Source organism: Saccostrea echinata, unplaced genomic scaffold (assembly GCF_033153115.1).
Source record: "Saccostrea echinata isolate AGI-Se365-2 ecotype Australia unplaced genomic scaffold, CSIRO_AGI_Sech_v1 ptg000052l, whole genome shotgun sequence".
Taxonomy (NCBI): Eukaryota; Metazoa; Mollusca; class Bivalvia; order Ostreida; family Ostreidae; genus Saccostrea; species Saccostrea echinata.
In genome coordinates this window covers 12,216,139-12,229,525 of record NW_026889801.1, presented here as the reverse complement: position 1 = coordinate 12,229,525, position 13,387 = coordinate 12,216,139, and the positions used below count along the sequence as shown (strand labels likewise).

Genomic DNA, 13,387 nt, shown 5'->3' with positions numbered 1-13,387 from the left:
AACCAGGGCAAAGGCAAATAAAATTTCTAAAGGTCATTATAAAAGTGTTTTCGTGGAAGTTCTCAGAGATCATTATAAACCTTATCTAACAGAGTCCCATAATTCCAATGAAAATTACATGTAACATGTTCAACAAGCAAAAGCATAAAGTAAATTTAATTGAAAAAATATGCATTACAACAAACAATATTATCCAACTTTTTATTGTGAAGTCAACACGCGCAAGGAAAATGTAAAACAATGCATTAAAAACAGAAAAAGTAATATTGTTCAACTATTATATAATTATATATTTCATAAAAACATATATAACATATTTTAAAAAGCCCGATTACACAGTACACAAACATCTCCTGGCTTAAATTCACCATATACATACAATAATGTACAATATAAATGCAAATAAATAGTTACCCACAACACTGGATCCTAAATCAGAGATTATAGCAAAAACTTCAATATCTTTTAAATATGAGCAAAACCCCAAACATATGCCATGACATAAGATCAAATCGTCTATTTGATTCTGAGATGAATCTCTTCTAACCATCAGATAATTTTTCTTTTCTTATGAGCCCGTTTCATTTTTATTCTCCTCAATCATTCTTCAATATGCAAAATAAAACAGATATCTATTCACTTCTTCATTTGGTTGGTGTAAATAATGTAGTATTCTTTTTACGCTGATCCCGATCCCGATCCATAGTTCTTAAAAGTCTCCTGATTTGAACATATCCACTATCAGTCTATCTATGGGCACGTGTCCAATAGTCTTTTTGAAGAACATATCCTCGATGACTTTCGATGACACGGTCTGTAACAGTGGAAGCAATAGCAGAAGTTTACCGAAGCGGAACGGTTGAGATGGGTATGTTGTTTCTATGTACTTGCTAAGTGTAACCTGTGCTTGATCTTGTAACAGAGCCACAGCATGGCTGTCTCGTAGGGCTTTCATTTCATTAGCAGGACTTCGTAATGCTGTAAAAGAATTTTGAAAATAGTAGAGCTCATCTAATTCATACTAATTAGGCCATTATTTATACATTGAGTTATTTCCGGATTTTTCCGTTTTCCCGATCATGATAAGGAGCACATGGCGGGTGTGACCCGTCGGCAGGGGATGCTTACTCCTCCATGGCCCCTGATCCCACCTATGATGTATTTAGAGGTCTGTGTTTGCTCTGCTGCCGATTTGTAATTCTTCTATGGACTTTTGAGTTTGATTACTGTTCGTTATCTCCATGTTTGACTATAAATATCATGGTTTTATCCCCTGTGATAAAAAAAATCCCAAACCCCTATCAAAATGATGATTATAATGATAGACCTTATGAATTCAAGAGCCATAAATCTTGGAATTATAAAAAAAAATTAATTCAATATCTTGTGCACATGAATTTCCTCCACTTTATCCCAAATATAATCAACCTGGCTCAAATTGTATTTAATCAATCAAGCGTCCAAACAGGGCAATTTTTGGAAACTTTGTATCATGGGTTGAAGCTTCAAAGTGAAAATCAAGCAAAGAAAATCATTTCACATTAAGCTAAATGAATTGCAAATAGATTTTGTGCTTTGTTGTACCTGTCTTGAAGATGACTATTGCCTTGAGACACGTGTACTCTGTTGGATCAACGTTCATAGCTTTGAATTTATCTATGACGTCTTGTAGAGCCCGTATTTCTAACATACAGGTTGACATTCTCTCTGATGTCATTTTACTGTCTGATGTCAAGCCTGTAATAGAACAACCATTATTTCAAAGACGTTGGACTCATTTTTACTATAGCTGAAATGTGGTGAAAATCAGAATTATAGTTAAATCCGATTGTTGGGCAGCTAAGGTGTATATTGAAAAATTGAATCAAATCTGCATTGCTCCGTACGCTGGTTTACATTCCATTCACACAGTATGTTTACAGGCCATTCACACAGGATGCGGATCCAAATTAGTAAGCACAAATTTTGTGTTATAACGGTGCAATAGTAGATATATTAAAAAAGGTTATGTGTATATTGTTTGCTTACATGTAAATTAAACCGTATATTTGCATTCCAAATTAGTTTTTTAAAATCAATTTTTAATTCATTGTCTTAGTCTATCCCAATGTGACGTCATGATGCGTTGCACAGACACATGGAATGCAATTATCTTGTTAAATACTTTTAGGAAAATAATTATGGAATGTAAATATTGTATTTCTTTCTTGTCATTTAAACCTTCTTCTCTTAAAATTTAATTACATAACCTAAATAATATTTAACTACATAAAGATGATAAAAAATCATTTTCGCTTATTCCTTGATAATTTCTTCAGTTTTTGATTTGAAAGAACGGTTTCGTCGGATATTGAAGCTCATTTTTATGCAAAAAATGCCTTCACTACGTGTCTCATCCGAAAACGGCAATGGTAAACTAATATTAACTACATACAGTGCATGTACACATACATGTATTACAAATCAATCACACGCAGAGAATATACGAATAAAACGAGTCTGTACCAGATGCCGTGATAAGAATGTGTGGTTGGATGGGCAACCGGAATTGGGCGAGACTGAGTATAAACAAATCTCTCCAACTCTCCTCTAGGAGAACCAACTGGTCTCGATGAGGCAGTCCCACAAAAGCAGGGATACTTTTGGTCCATTTGATGGTCATGAATAAGATTCTGGCTGCTGTTTCACAAACAGAGTCAGCTGAATTACTCGGAAAAGTGAATCCACTCAGTTCAGCTGGATACTAAAAGTAAATATACTCTTTTCTAGGTTGTGTTATAACATTGAATACATTGCAATTTACTTCAAATTTTGTAAAAATTGCGTTGTCTTAAAAATGCATAAAAGTCATATTTCAACCTTTATATTCATACAAATTATTATTAAAGGGAAATATTAAAATCTTTACTCGAGGTGTGGGGTGTACAATAACAGATGATGTTGGTGCTGACGTTGAAGAAGAAGACGCAGAACTAGAAAGCATAACTGACTCGCACATCCCTGGTGGATTTACACTGTAAAAGGAAGTAGCAAAGTACGGTGAAGGCAGAACGGCGCCAGATAACAAAGTGTTATAGTCCGTAGATTCTCGAAGATACATGGCGACTTGTCTCCGTAATGTTGACGTCCTGGGACCCCGTTCATGTTGAACAGCTGTAAAGAATAATAATGTTTTATTTTCAAATGTTTTATTTATAAATTTAAAAAAATTAAATCACTTTACCTTAGAATATATATGCATGTAGAAACAACGTACAATGTTTTTTATCCATATAGTTGTTGCCTCTTTACTTTGAATGTTTTACCATTCCATTCGAATTTTTTCTGTAGCATTTAATGAAACATTTTGACTATTTTTTGGGGTATAGTTACCGTCTCTGTTCATTCCAGCTTTCACACATTTGTTAAGTCGGCATGCTCTACATTGATTTCTGTGTGTCTTGTCCACAGGACATTTATTCTGGTTCCTGGACTTACACACGTATTGTCTATTTCTTCTAATAGATCTCTGTGAAATAGATTAACATATTTTTTGTCTGTTTCTTCTATTGATCTCTATCAAATAGATCTTAATACGTATCATCTATTTCTTTTGAAAGATCTATCAAGGAAAAACATACACACGTATATTTTATTACTTCTTATTACTTCTAAGAGATCTCTTTCAAATGGACGTACACATGCATTTTCTTTTTCTTCTAATACATCTCTTAAAAATAGGTTTACACACGTGTTGACTATTTTTGTCTAAGAGATCTCTTTAAAATGGATTTATACACGTATTTTCTATTTGTTCTAATAATCTCTTTCAAATAGATTTATAGTCACACGTTATTTCTATTTCTACTAAGATCCTTTAAAAATAAGCCTAAACACATAGATCTATATGAAATAGATTCACACGTGTCACATATTGTCTATTTCTTCCTATATACTTCTTTTAAATAGATTTACAATCACACGTATTGTCTATTTCTTCTGATACATCTCTTTTAAAGAGATTTACACAGGATTATTTATTGACTATTTCTTCTAATAGATCTATATAAAATAGACTTACATATGTATTGTCTATTTTTTCTAATAGATCTTTAAAATAGGTTTTCATACGTTTTGTCTATTTTTGTAACAGATTTTTTAAAAGAATTGTTTAATTTGTGCTGCAGAATAGATTTAGTTATAAAGGTTTTATATAAAGACACGTTTTCCAAACGTTTTGCAAAGGGGGAGTTTCGATAAGGCTGTTTTTCGGCCCCTCAAGAAATATAATGAAATTGTGATATGTTGTAGATAAAAGTGTTATCTTCCTAAAAATATGAAAAAAATTTATACTGCACATTTTCTGGTCACGTGATAATTAAAAATTTAAGTATACCCTCTTCCCTAGATTTTTGGAGGCGTCATATTTAAAGGGGGTAATGGAGTTTATTTAATGTCAAAATCATAAATGAAATAATACAAATGTGAATAAAGGCATCAAATAACCAATTTCAATATTTTTCTTTACAAAAAATTAATGATATTTATTTTATTTCAATGCGTTTTAAGGTGCAAGATTTTTCTCGTGTTTTAATTGTAACTCTTCTTCCAAAGAGGATGAATGTAACATATAAAACCTATATGAATAATAAAGACAGGAATTTTCAAAAAATGAATTAATCGACAGTTTATACTTAAACTTAATAATCAATATATAACATTTTCCCGTATGTAGAAAAGCAAATGTAAAGATATGTGTTTGACACTGTTTGCAACACATTTTTGTCAACTAAAGTTATTGTGCTAATTATAGTATTAATAAAATGTACCGTAATATCATTAAATTGAATTTTAATTTTTTTTTTTAAATTAACAGATTTTGGAATTTGGTACGATTAAAAAATGGAGCTATTTATATTTTTAAAGTATATTTAAAAGAATCATTCTGCAATGTACATTGTATTTAATAATACCAAGCGTATTACTACCAGTCAAAATATTTTATCAAGATAGTAATTATTAGTCCCATACCGATGAAGCCGGAGGGGTCTATAGGTTTCCTCATCGTCTGTCTGTTGTCCGTCCGTCCCTCTGTCTATCTGTCAGTCTGTTCCACTTAGTTTTTCGCACTTTACAAATTAAAAAAAGGGGGGTTCGGTGTTTTTTGTTTTGTTTTGTTTTTTCTAAAAATAAAAATCGCATATATTGAGCTGATTTTTGTTTTGGTACATGAGTTATAGATCAAGTTGGTATTTTCTTCCGCTTCAATGATTTTTCAAAAAAGGGCATTTTCAATTTTTAATGTAAACCAGGTTATACTTGGTGTGCCGATAGTGGACTATTATTGCTAATGCAGTGCTTACAGAATGCATGAATAAATAGCCAAATGATAAAAAAAACTAAAATACATTGAGTGCATGTCTTCTATTCATTCTTAAACTTAAAAGTATTTACGCACTTAAAGAGGTGCATTATGTTTTCAGCAAAAATGAGACAATTAAGGCAAGCGAGGACCTACATGTAAGTCCTCGCGCTTCCCAACTTCCTTTTGATGCTTATGTTGTTTCACCAACTTAAGTCACTATTTGATTTGCTAGACCATAGCCGCAATTTAAAATACATTTGTAAATACCAAATGTATGTGTTAAATCATATCCTGCAGAAACGTAAAAATCAACATCCAGTCTTAAAGTAATCTACGTTCCCTACCTGTAGACCACACGGAAATATATGTGAACCTTCTCTAACAGATTGAAGCGAGGAGAGTTTCTATTCAAAGGAATGGCTATAACCATATCCTTGATAAAGAAAGTTCATGAATGGACTAATTCTCAGTCAGTCATTCGGAAAATCTAAGATTCGGCATCTGTAACAGTTCTGGTAATGTGAAACCCTAAATGCATCATCGGTGCATATTTCTTCAAGATAGGGATAATAAGACATGCTCCAAAATATATACCCTGAGCATTCATCAAGAAAATGTAAGTCAGATCTAGCATCTGAAGCAAGTCTGACAGTGTGCATCCGAAGATGCATCATGAAGCACGTCTTCTCAACAAGTGCTTATAGCTGCACTGCTCCATAATGCTTTAAAACAATAACCTGGACTTTCTTTAACTGAAAATGCAGCATCTGAAACCCGACAGATGACAAGAAAACACACTAGATCAGGCGACTCTGATGATATGAAAAAATTGATTAAAAACTTTTAATAACCTGGAACGCCTATAACGATGGTATTACAAAAGCTCCCCAACTTCGTGTAGGTGAGCTAAATATGTGACGTTAACGTTATACGCGGGCGACGAAATAAGTTTAGAAATAACTATAGGATACGATTATGTTTTCTAATGTTAATATTTTCGAGAGTTCTCTTTGGTTTAGAAAAAAATATGCTACTTTTGGCTTTGTATTTTAACACGGCGTAAGATCAAGTAACCAGGAGCTTCTAATTTTAGATATGCGAATTTTAGACAATTTTCAATTTTTGGATATGAAGTGCACACGCGACACTCATCATATTTTAAGATATTAGTGTGCATAGTATATCTAATTACTGAACAAAACGAGGTGAGTGTCCCTCATGCACTTCATATTCTAACCATCGATTAATATATGCCACCCTCTTATATTTTCCCATTAGCCTAATGTTAAAGCATTTGAGGGTACATCTAAGAATGTGCCAACTACGGCGTGAATTCATCTCATATAAACTCTTAAAATATAAATAACAAAAATTAACATATATGTCTTGAATTCTAAACAAATTTTCAAAAAATAAAACGAAATTTATTTTTATGAAAATACGTGGGCCGATAAGCGGCCTTATCGAAACTCCCCCTTTTATGGGGAAAAATATTTCATCATCATATAGTTAATCTTGGAGAAATCATTGCATTTACCGAAGACAGCAAATTGATAAGGGAATATTTATTTTAAAAAATAATTTAAATTGATGATCATGTGGTATAAAATGCGACACCTAAGCATTAAAAGAGGAAAAAACATCAAGTTCTGTGACGTTATTTAAGACTTACTTTGAAAAATCCAGCGCATCTGAAATAAAATAATAATCTTTGGTTATATCTACCGGTATGTTGCAAGTTTTGTGAAGTATAGAACATAGAATATGAAGTATAGAATACTCTTTTAAAACAACTGCTGATATTATTTCTTATACTTGTTGCGATCTAATAAAATAGTTTTCTTTTTGTTTATCAAATTCATCTGAAAATAATATTTAATTTTTTGATACCTTTTTTATGAAATGTAAAATAATAAGATAAAGAACTTCATGAACAAGAAAATAAAAATTAATGTTTTCATATCGTGCCTTCAAGATAACTTGATTCATATATAAAAGTCTGATTTTTTGGAAATTATATACCCATCACAGGCGTAGATCCCGTAATGTTTGCCAGAGGAATGGTCCTGACACACCCTACATGGAACATCAGTCAGGATACGGCCTAGAATGAAAGGCGAACAGTAAAGAACATGATACATGTGAAGGGCATTTATTGCTTAACAGTGTATGTTGTGACGATTGAAAATGGAGCCAAGGAAGGATTCTCAACTATCCACTTGCAAGAACAAAGATGGAAGAGGTAACTTTTTCCCGACAAGGAAAAGAAAATGAAGAAGACAATTTCTGTTACTTTAGAGTAAAAAGAAAAGAAGGGAAAAGCTACGACCTAATTACAAGTAAGAAAGGGCAAAAAGTACATTTTCCCCCATTATTTGATCTCTTAAAGAAAGAAAATTTATCTTTATGTTCCTTTGTTATTGTTGCAAGTCTGAAGCCAAGTCAACTGAGCTAGTTTTTTGATGGATAGAAGAAAATAACAACAGTATTGAAAGTAAAAAAATGTCATTTATTTAAGTAAATGACGCAAAACAAAAATACACATAGTAAGGGGGTCAGAAGAGACTAGAAAAACTTCTAAGAACACAAAAATCTTTGGCATCATATTATGCAAACTGACCCCCTTTAAAATAAACATACCATAAAGCAGGCACTGATATGCGTGCTATCAAAAAAGGGTGGGATAAAACAAAATGAACGCCACAATCCAATTGCAAATTGGATCCACTCAATAACTGATTCATCTCCTTTCAATGAATTATATTGGAGGGGTGTGGGGATGCTGTATTCTAACAGAAAAGTGTGAATTTTACATGAATTAATTTAAAATTCATATATTTATATGTCTAATTATTCTTGCTTTAGTACCGAAAAATCTTCGCAAATGATTAATTTCAATATGCTCAAATTTAAGGAAATAATGCTTCCTCTGCAGAAAAAATAAAAGATTTCAAAATGGTAAACTTGTTTGGTTTCAATACATTTGAAAAGGATAATTTTTTAAAGGTAGCATTTGCAATCCCGAAATATAATCTTTTATGATAACTTTGCTGTGCATTTTATTTTCATATTATGTTCCTTTTCTGTTTGACTTACATGTTTAAACTGCAAGTTTAAGTTGTATGCATTTCAGACTAAAGGCATGTTATTTTCTTGAATTGGTGACATATTTGTTTTTCTCAGGTTATATTAAGAATGATTTTACGAAAGATTAGTCATTTTAAAATGTGTAAGAGAGTGAAAAAGGATATAACACCATTTAGAATTATAAAGTAATATTCCTTATATAAAGGCCAAGTAAATGAAAATTCAAACAGTCAAAAGGTCATTTATTCATTACTCTAAACCGCTTTCTGTTGAGGTAGACAGTGTTTTTATTTCGCATTTTCACCTTATTTTTGTAAACCCAGTTCAAACGTTAAACTTAGTGTTGACATATTACCTTTTGTCAACGAAAATATGATTTCATGCTGTAATTATGTCTGGCCACAATACATAATTGAATATACCTTTAGATCGAGTTTCAAGACTTTAAAACCTCCCTTGAAAGCCAAAGCCTTTGGGCTTAAGTTGTTGATATAACGCAACGGATACGAATTTTCATCATTTAAACGACGAATATTTATGCCAAATCCTCAGCAGAAAGGCAATCCATTATGCAAATATGACTATATAATGTCTAATACCAAAAATAGAAGTCGATCTTTGAATGGCCTGATATGGGGTCAAATTACTAGAATGTTCATTGTCAGAAAGTTTCTCATGTCAAAAGAAATGGTAACTTTTAGCACAAAAACAATATTGCCCTATATCAAAGTGCATTCATTAAATATTTGTTTTATCCACTGGAAGCAATTTTACGAATAGTAAATTTCTAATGTAAAGTGAATTACTTTTAAAATACTGAAAAGCTCATTGTTCAGAACCTGGGTAGACTTTTGTTCAACATTGGTAAAGATATATAATTCATGTATTTTAATTATTCAAATATATCCAAAGAACTGCTCACTATTATACAACTTCACCTGAATATCCAAATGTTGCTTCCATCATTCCAAAATTTAAAATATGTTTAATAATTATATATAAGGAAAATAAATAAATACAAGAACGTATTTGTATAAAATATGACTTTTAACAAAAATGCTTTGTAAGTTAAAAAATTGAAAAAAAATGACAAATCTATGATTAACTTTATGAAGACTATCTCATCTTGTGATGTGCTTATCAGTATAACATGAGGAAAAGTCAACACTGATAATGTAAAACGTTATCCCAGCGACACCAGTGATATTTCTTCAAGGAAATTTATTTGATAATTTTATCCTGCATATTTTGTGTAATTATTTTCAAATGGTTTCTACGACTTTAGCGAGGCATATAAATAAGATAACCTTTTAGACTATCGTTTCTTCTTTCATTTGCAGTATTCATAAAACATGGCTCTTAAATATAAATGTGTTCCCCGGGGGTCGAAATAAATATTTGATCAGATGTACCAACGTCGAAATGCAGCACAATTCCAGGTATCTGTTTTAGGACTTAATAAAATAGACGTTTTCCATTTAACATATAGGATTATGCAATTTGTAAGAGTATTGTCGATGTAGTATTTCAATATGGAAAGCCACAATTCAGGTGAAGTAGCACAAATGACATTTATCTTTATTTAACCTAGGTTACGAATCCAATGTAATCAAAGTGCTCTTTTAAATTAAACTTTACGACGAGACGATTTCTCAATAAAATTCGATTTCAGAGCGCTTTTTCTGACAACAGTTGCAATATATATTACCTGCTTGTGTGTTTTGTGTCTTCCAAAATGCATGACAGAAGTTTACATTTTAATCTTATCAACATTTAAAATTACTTTTCCGCCTTCCGTTCGAATTTTATTAAACAGAAGTAAACTTCCACGTCCAGTTAAACACGTTCTTGACTTTCGTAATTTACACAGCGGTTCTCTTGTCAAAAGAACATGGACATATTTTAAATGAAGTTGCCAACACTTTAACGCACCTTATTAATCGAAATAAACACCGTCTTATATTACTATTCTTAATACCTATCAATTTATTTCCGTTTTCAATCGTCATCAAACGATGCAAACAATGAAATCGACAGGAATAGATAAGGCAACGTGACATTAAAAAGCCAAATTGAAAATAAAAGCAATATTTGCTTGACAATTTATCAGTGCTATACCTTCTTTAAGGAAAAATCAGTGTGCTAATTCGACTATATTTATTTCTATCAAATGTTTTTACTGCTTATCTATCTCTGGAGAGCAGCTGTTCAGAACCATATGAATGAAAAAGTGTAAACTACTTTATTAAAATACTAATATATATTTGTCAAAGGAACGTAAAAAAATTACTTCTAATGTAAATTCATTCATTCCTTATCTTATCATGATGTAAAAATTTATAGTACACGTATCTTCACTCTCTCTGAGTTGTGAAAAAAACTGATTAAGTACCCTTCACAAGTTTCGTCAGACATAATAATATCATTAAGAAAACAAACAAATCGAAGAATCATTATGCATTATTAAAACGAGAAAAAATAAACTTTGGTAATTAAAAAAAGTCTACTCATATTAAATTTAAAAAAAAATTACCAAAAAATTGTATATTTTTTTTTATATGTTGGAAAATCTTTTTACTATGTTTCCTTACGCGTATAAAAAATTAAGGTTGATTTTCTAAGCAATGTAACTACATAACTATTGTTACTAAGTAATTTTATATATTTAAAAGTATTTTTCACGACTTAAGAGAGTCTAGAGAAACTTTTCTAAATGTCTCATGAACCCTGAATAATATTTATCAGAACGTTTCCATGAAAACAGTAACAAAAAAGGACTGAGAAAGTTATATATTTTTTCTCTGCGTGCCTTGATTTTAGTAAACAATTTATTGATATGAATCAGTTATCGCCTTCTGATTAAAATGTCAATTCATAATTAAACCCTTTGCGTCCAAAATTCCTGATTATCCTTTTTCTTAAAAATGTGATAGTAAAAATGAATAAAAGGCGTTTAAAAATATGTAAATGGAGCTAATCCATTCAAACTAGACTTACACAATGTAAACTATATATTGGCAATGGTTTTCCGAAGAACTTCCCACAAGAATTCATTGTCATGATGCTTGATTTAAAGGTTAATTAGTTAAAATGTATATATGCACTTGCATGAAACCTAAGATATGTTACGTACATATATAAATGTATCTATCTGCAAGTATATAATTTTTTTTTTAAAAAAAAATTCAGTCTGTTTTCAATATTCAAATGAATGTGAAGTGTTGTAAATTCTTTAATATAGTAAAGGAAAAAGAAAATTAAAAATTTCTACGTCAACTATTTTGATTACCGAGCAATAATTACTGAAAAAAAATCATTGATATAGGTAATCAATTATCCATGAGAATGACTTCATATACTTAATATAAACAGGGTATACTTAATGTGATTGTAATATTTAAAAAAAAAATACGAGTATTAATTGTCTTAAGCCTTTCTCTGTGTTATATCAACTGGAATTAGCATTTGTTCTTCTACATTTTCTGTATTCTAATAGAAAGGTGACTAAAAACAAAAAAAGTAATGTAAGCATTTGGCATATAATGGCACATAAAAAATTAAATCATGATATTCATGTACATTTAAATATGCATTCACTGAAATTCAAAAAGGTACACTAATACCTCATCCCAAAAAAGTTAGTTTCTTTGGTAAATAAATATAGAACTCACATAACTACATGTACAAATAACTTATCTAAACATCATTTTCTTAGGATATACAATAAGTAAATAAATTCCTTAATACAAGTAATGTATAAATTCTATTAAGTATTTTTGCCAAGTTGAAAGAAAAGCAATAAACTGTCCTCTCTATGCAGTCTTTAGACGTGATGCATATCAATTGTTTCAACTTATAAAACAATTGTAGCTTTTAAATATTTACAACCGTTTTGGGGGTTTTAAAGACATCGATATTAATTTAGTGCAAGGACTTTGATTCACACATTTGAAACAGGAAGATGTTAAAGAAGTGACCTGTCATAAAACGATTAAAGCAAGTTCTTGACCATGCCCATTTAGTAGAAATGAAATGTAATTAAAAACAAAGTACAATGTTAAATAATTAAGCAATTAAATAACATATACGATATTCGTAAATATTCCTGTAAAGATCAAGATAGACAAAATATTTTGTTCTTATGAATTAAATTTGTTTTAGAAAATGTAAACAATGTCAAACAAATGATGCACAAGATAAAATAAATGAATAAAATTTAATAAACAAATAAAAAGTATAAAATAAATAAATTTGAATACAGCATGAAATTGATATCAAAGCATTGCACACTTTTCATTAAGTAAAATTTATATTTCGATAAAAAGCAAAGTATAAAATATTACACTTACTAGGAGTGGCTTGACATTTATTCATTTTTAACAAGATGGTAAATATCAGGCGACAACAGGTGCTGATGGGACGCCTGGGTATGCATAAAGAGCAACAATGATAACTCAATTCATTGAATAACACAATTTGACAGTGCTGATATCAAATTGAATACACGCTGCTGTCCAATGACAAGAGAGAGTCTTTCATATCGTGATCATTTTAAACCCGATTAATTTAAATAAAATTGCAATGCGCTCTCAAGAATGTATTGATTGCAAGTATTATGACAAAAGCTTCACTGGTCAGTAAAGAGAATGGGGGGTAGCGTTGGAACTGGATCCTTTCCATGCGGGAGAGTAGCAGTATATAACAAGACTTGAAGTTTAAACTTTCAAATCAAAGTATTAATTCACATAAAACGTTGTAAAAGATAGGGCGGTGATAACATTAGGATCAAGTGCGCATTAAAGGGTTTAAGATATAAATCAACTGAGAATCACTTGATCTGTTTCAAAGAACTTATGCAGAAATCTTGTATCTTGGAAATTTTCTAATATGTCATTGATACGTTATATGAATTTCACAAAAAGCTAGGGTATTTAAATGGTTTCTTAGCACATCTAG

At 30.7% G+C, this 13,387-nt stretch overlaps 1 protein-coding gene across 1 annotated transcript; it reads right to left on the bottom strand.

The window, feature by feature from the left end:
• Positions 1-685: 685 nt before the first annotated feature.
• Positions 686-12,847, bottom strand: LOC133203946 (nuclear receptor subfamily 2 group E member 1-like). The gene is made up of 8 exons (XM_061339740.1): positions 12,781-12,847; positions 7,367-7,448; positions 7,017-7,035; positions 3,373-3,508; positions 2,909-3,153; positions 2,506-2,743; positions 1,585-1,737; positions 686-978 (listed from the first exon to the last, which is right to left on the bottom strand). The coding sequence occupies exons 1-8, from the start codon at positions 12,803-12,805 to the stop codon at positions 710-712; spliced, it is 1,167 nt and encodes a 388-aa protein (XP_061195724.1). The 5' UTR covers positions 12,806-12,847; the 3' UTR covers positions 686-709.
• Between the last annotated feature and the right edge of the window lie 540 nt (positions 12,848-13,387).

Bases quoted from the DNA above. Each gene is read 5' to 3' on its own strand.
- LOC133203946 (XM_061339740.1), bottom strand. From the start codon at position 12,805: ATGAATAAATGTCAAGCCACTCCTA. The intron at 2,744-2,908 runs GTAAAGATTTTA...ATTTACTTTTAG, and splicing joins TTGTACACCCCACACCTCGA to TATCCAGCTGAACTGAGTGG. The intron at 1,738-2,505 runs GTACAGACTCGT...GTTCTATTACAG, and splicing joins CATTCTTATCACGGCATCTG to GCTTGACATCAGACAGTAAA.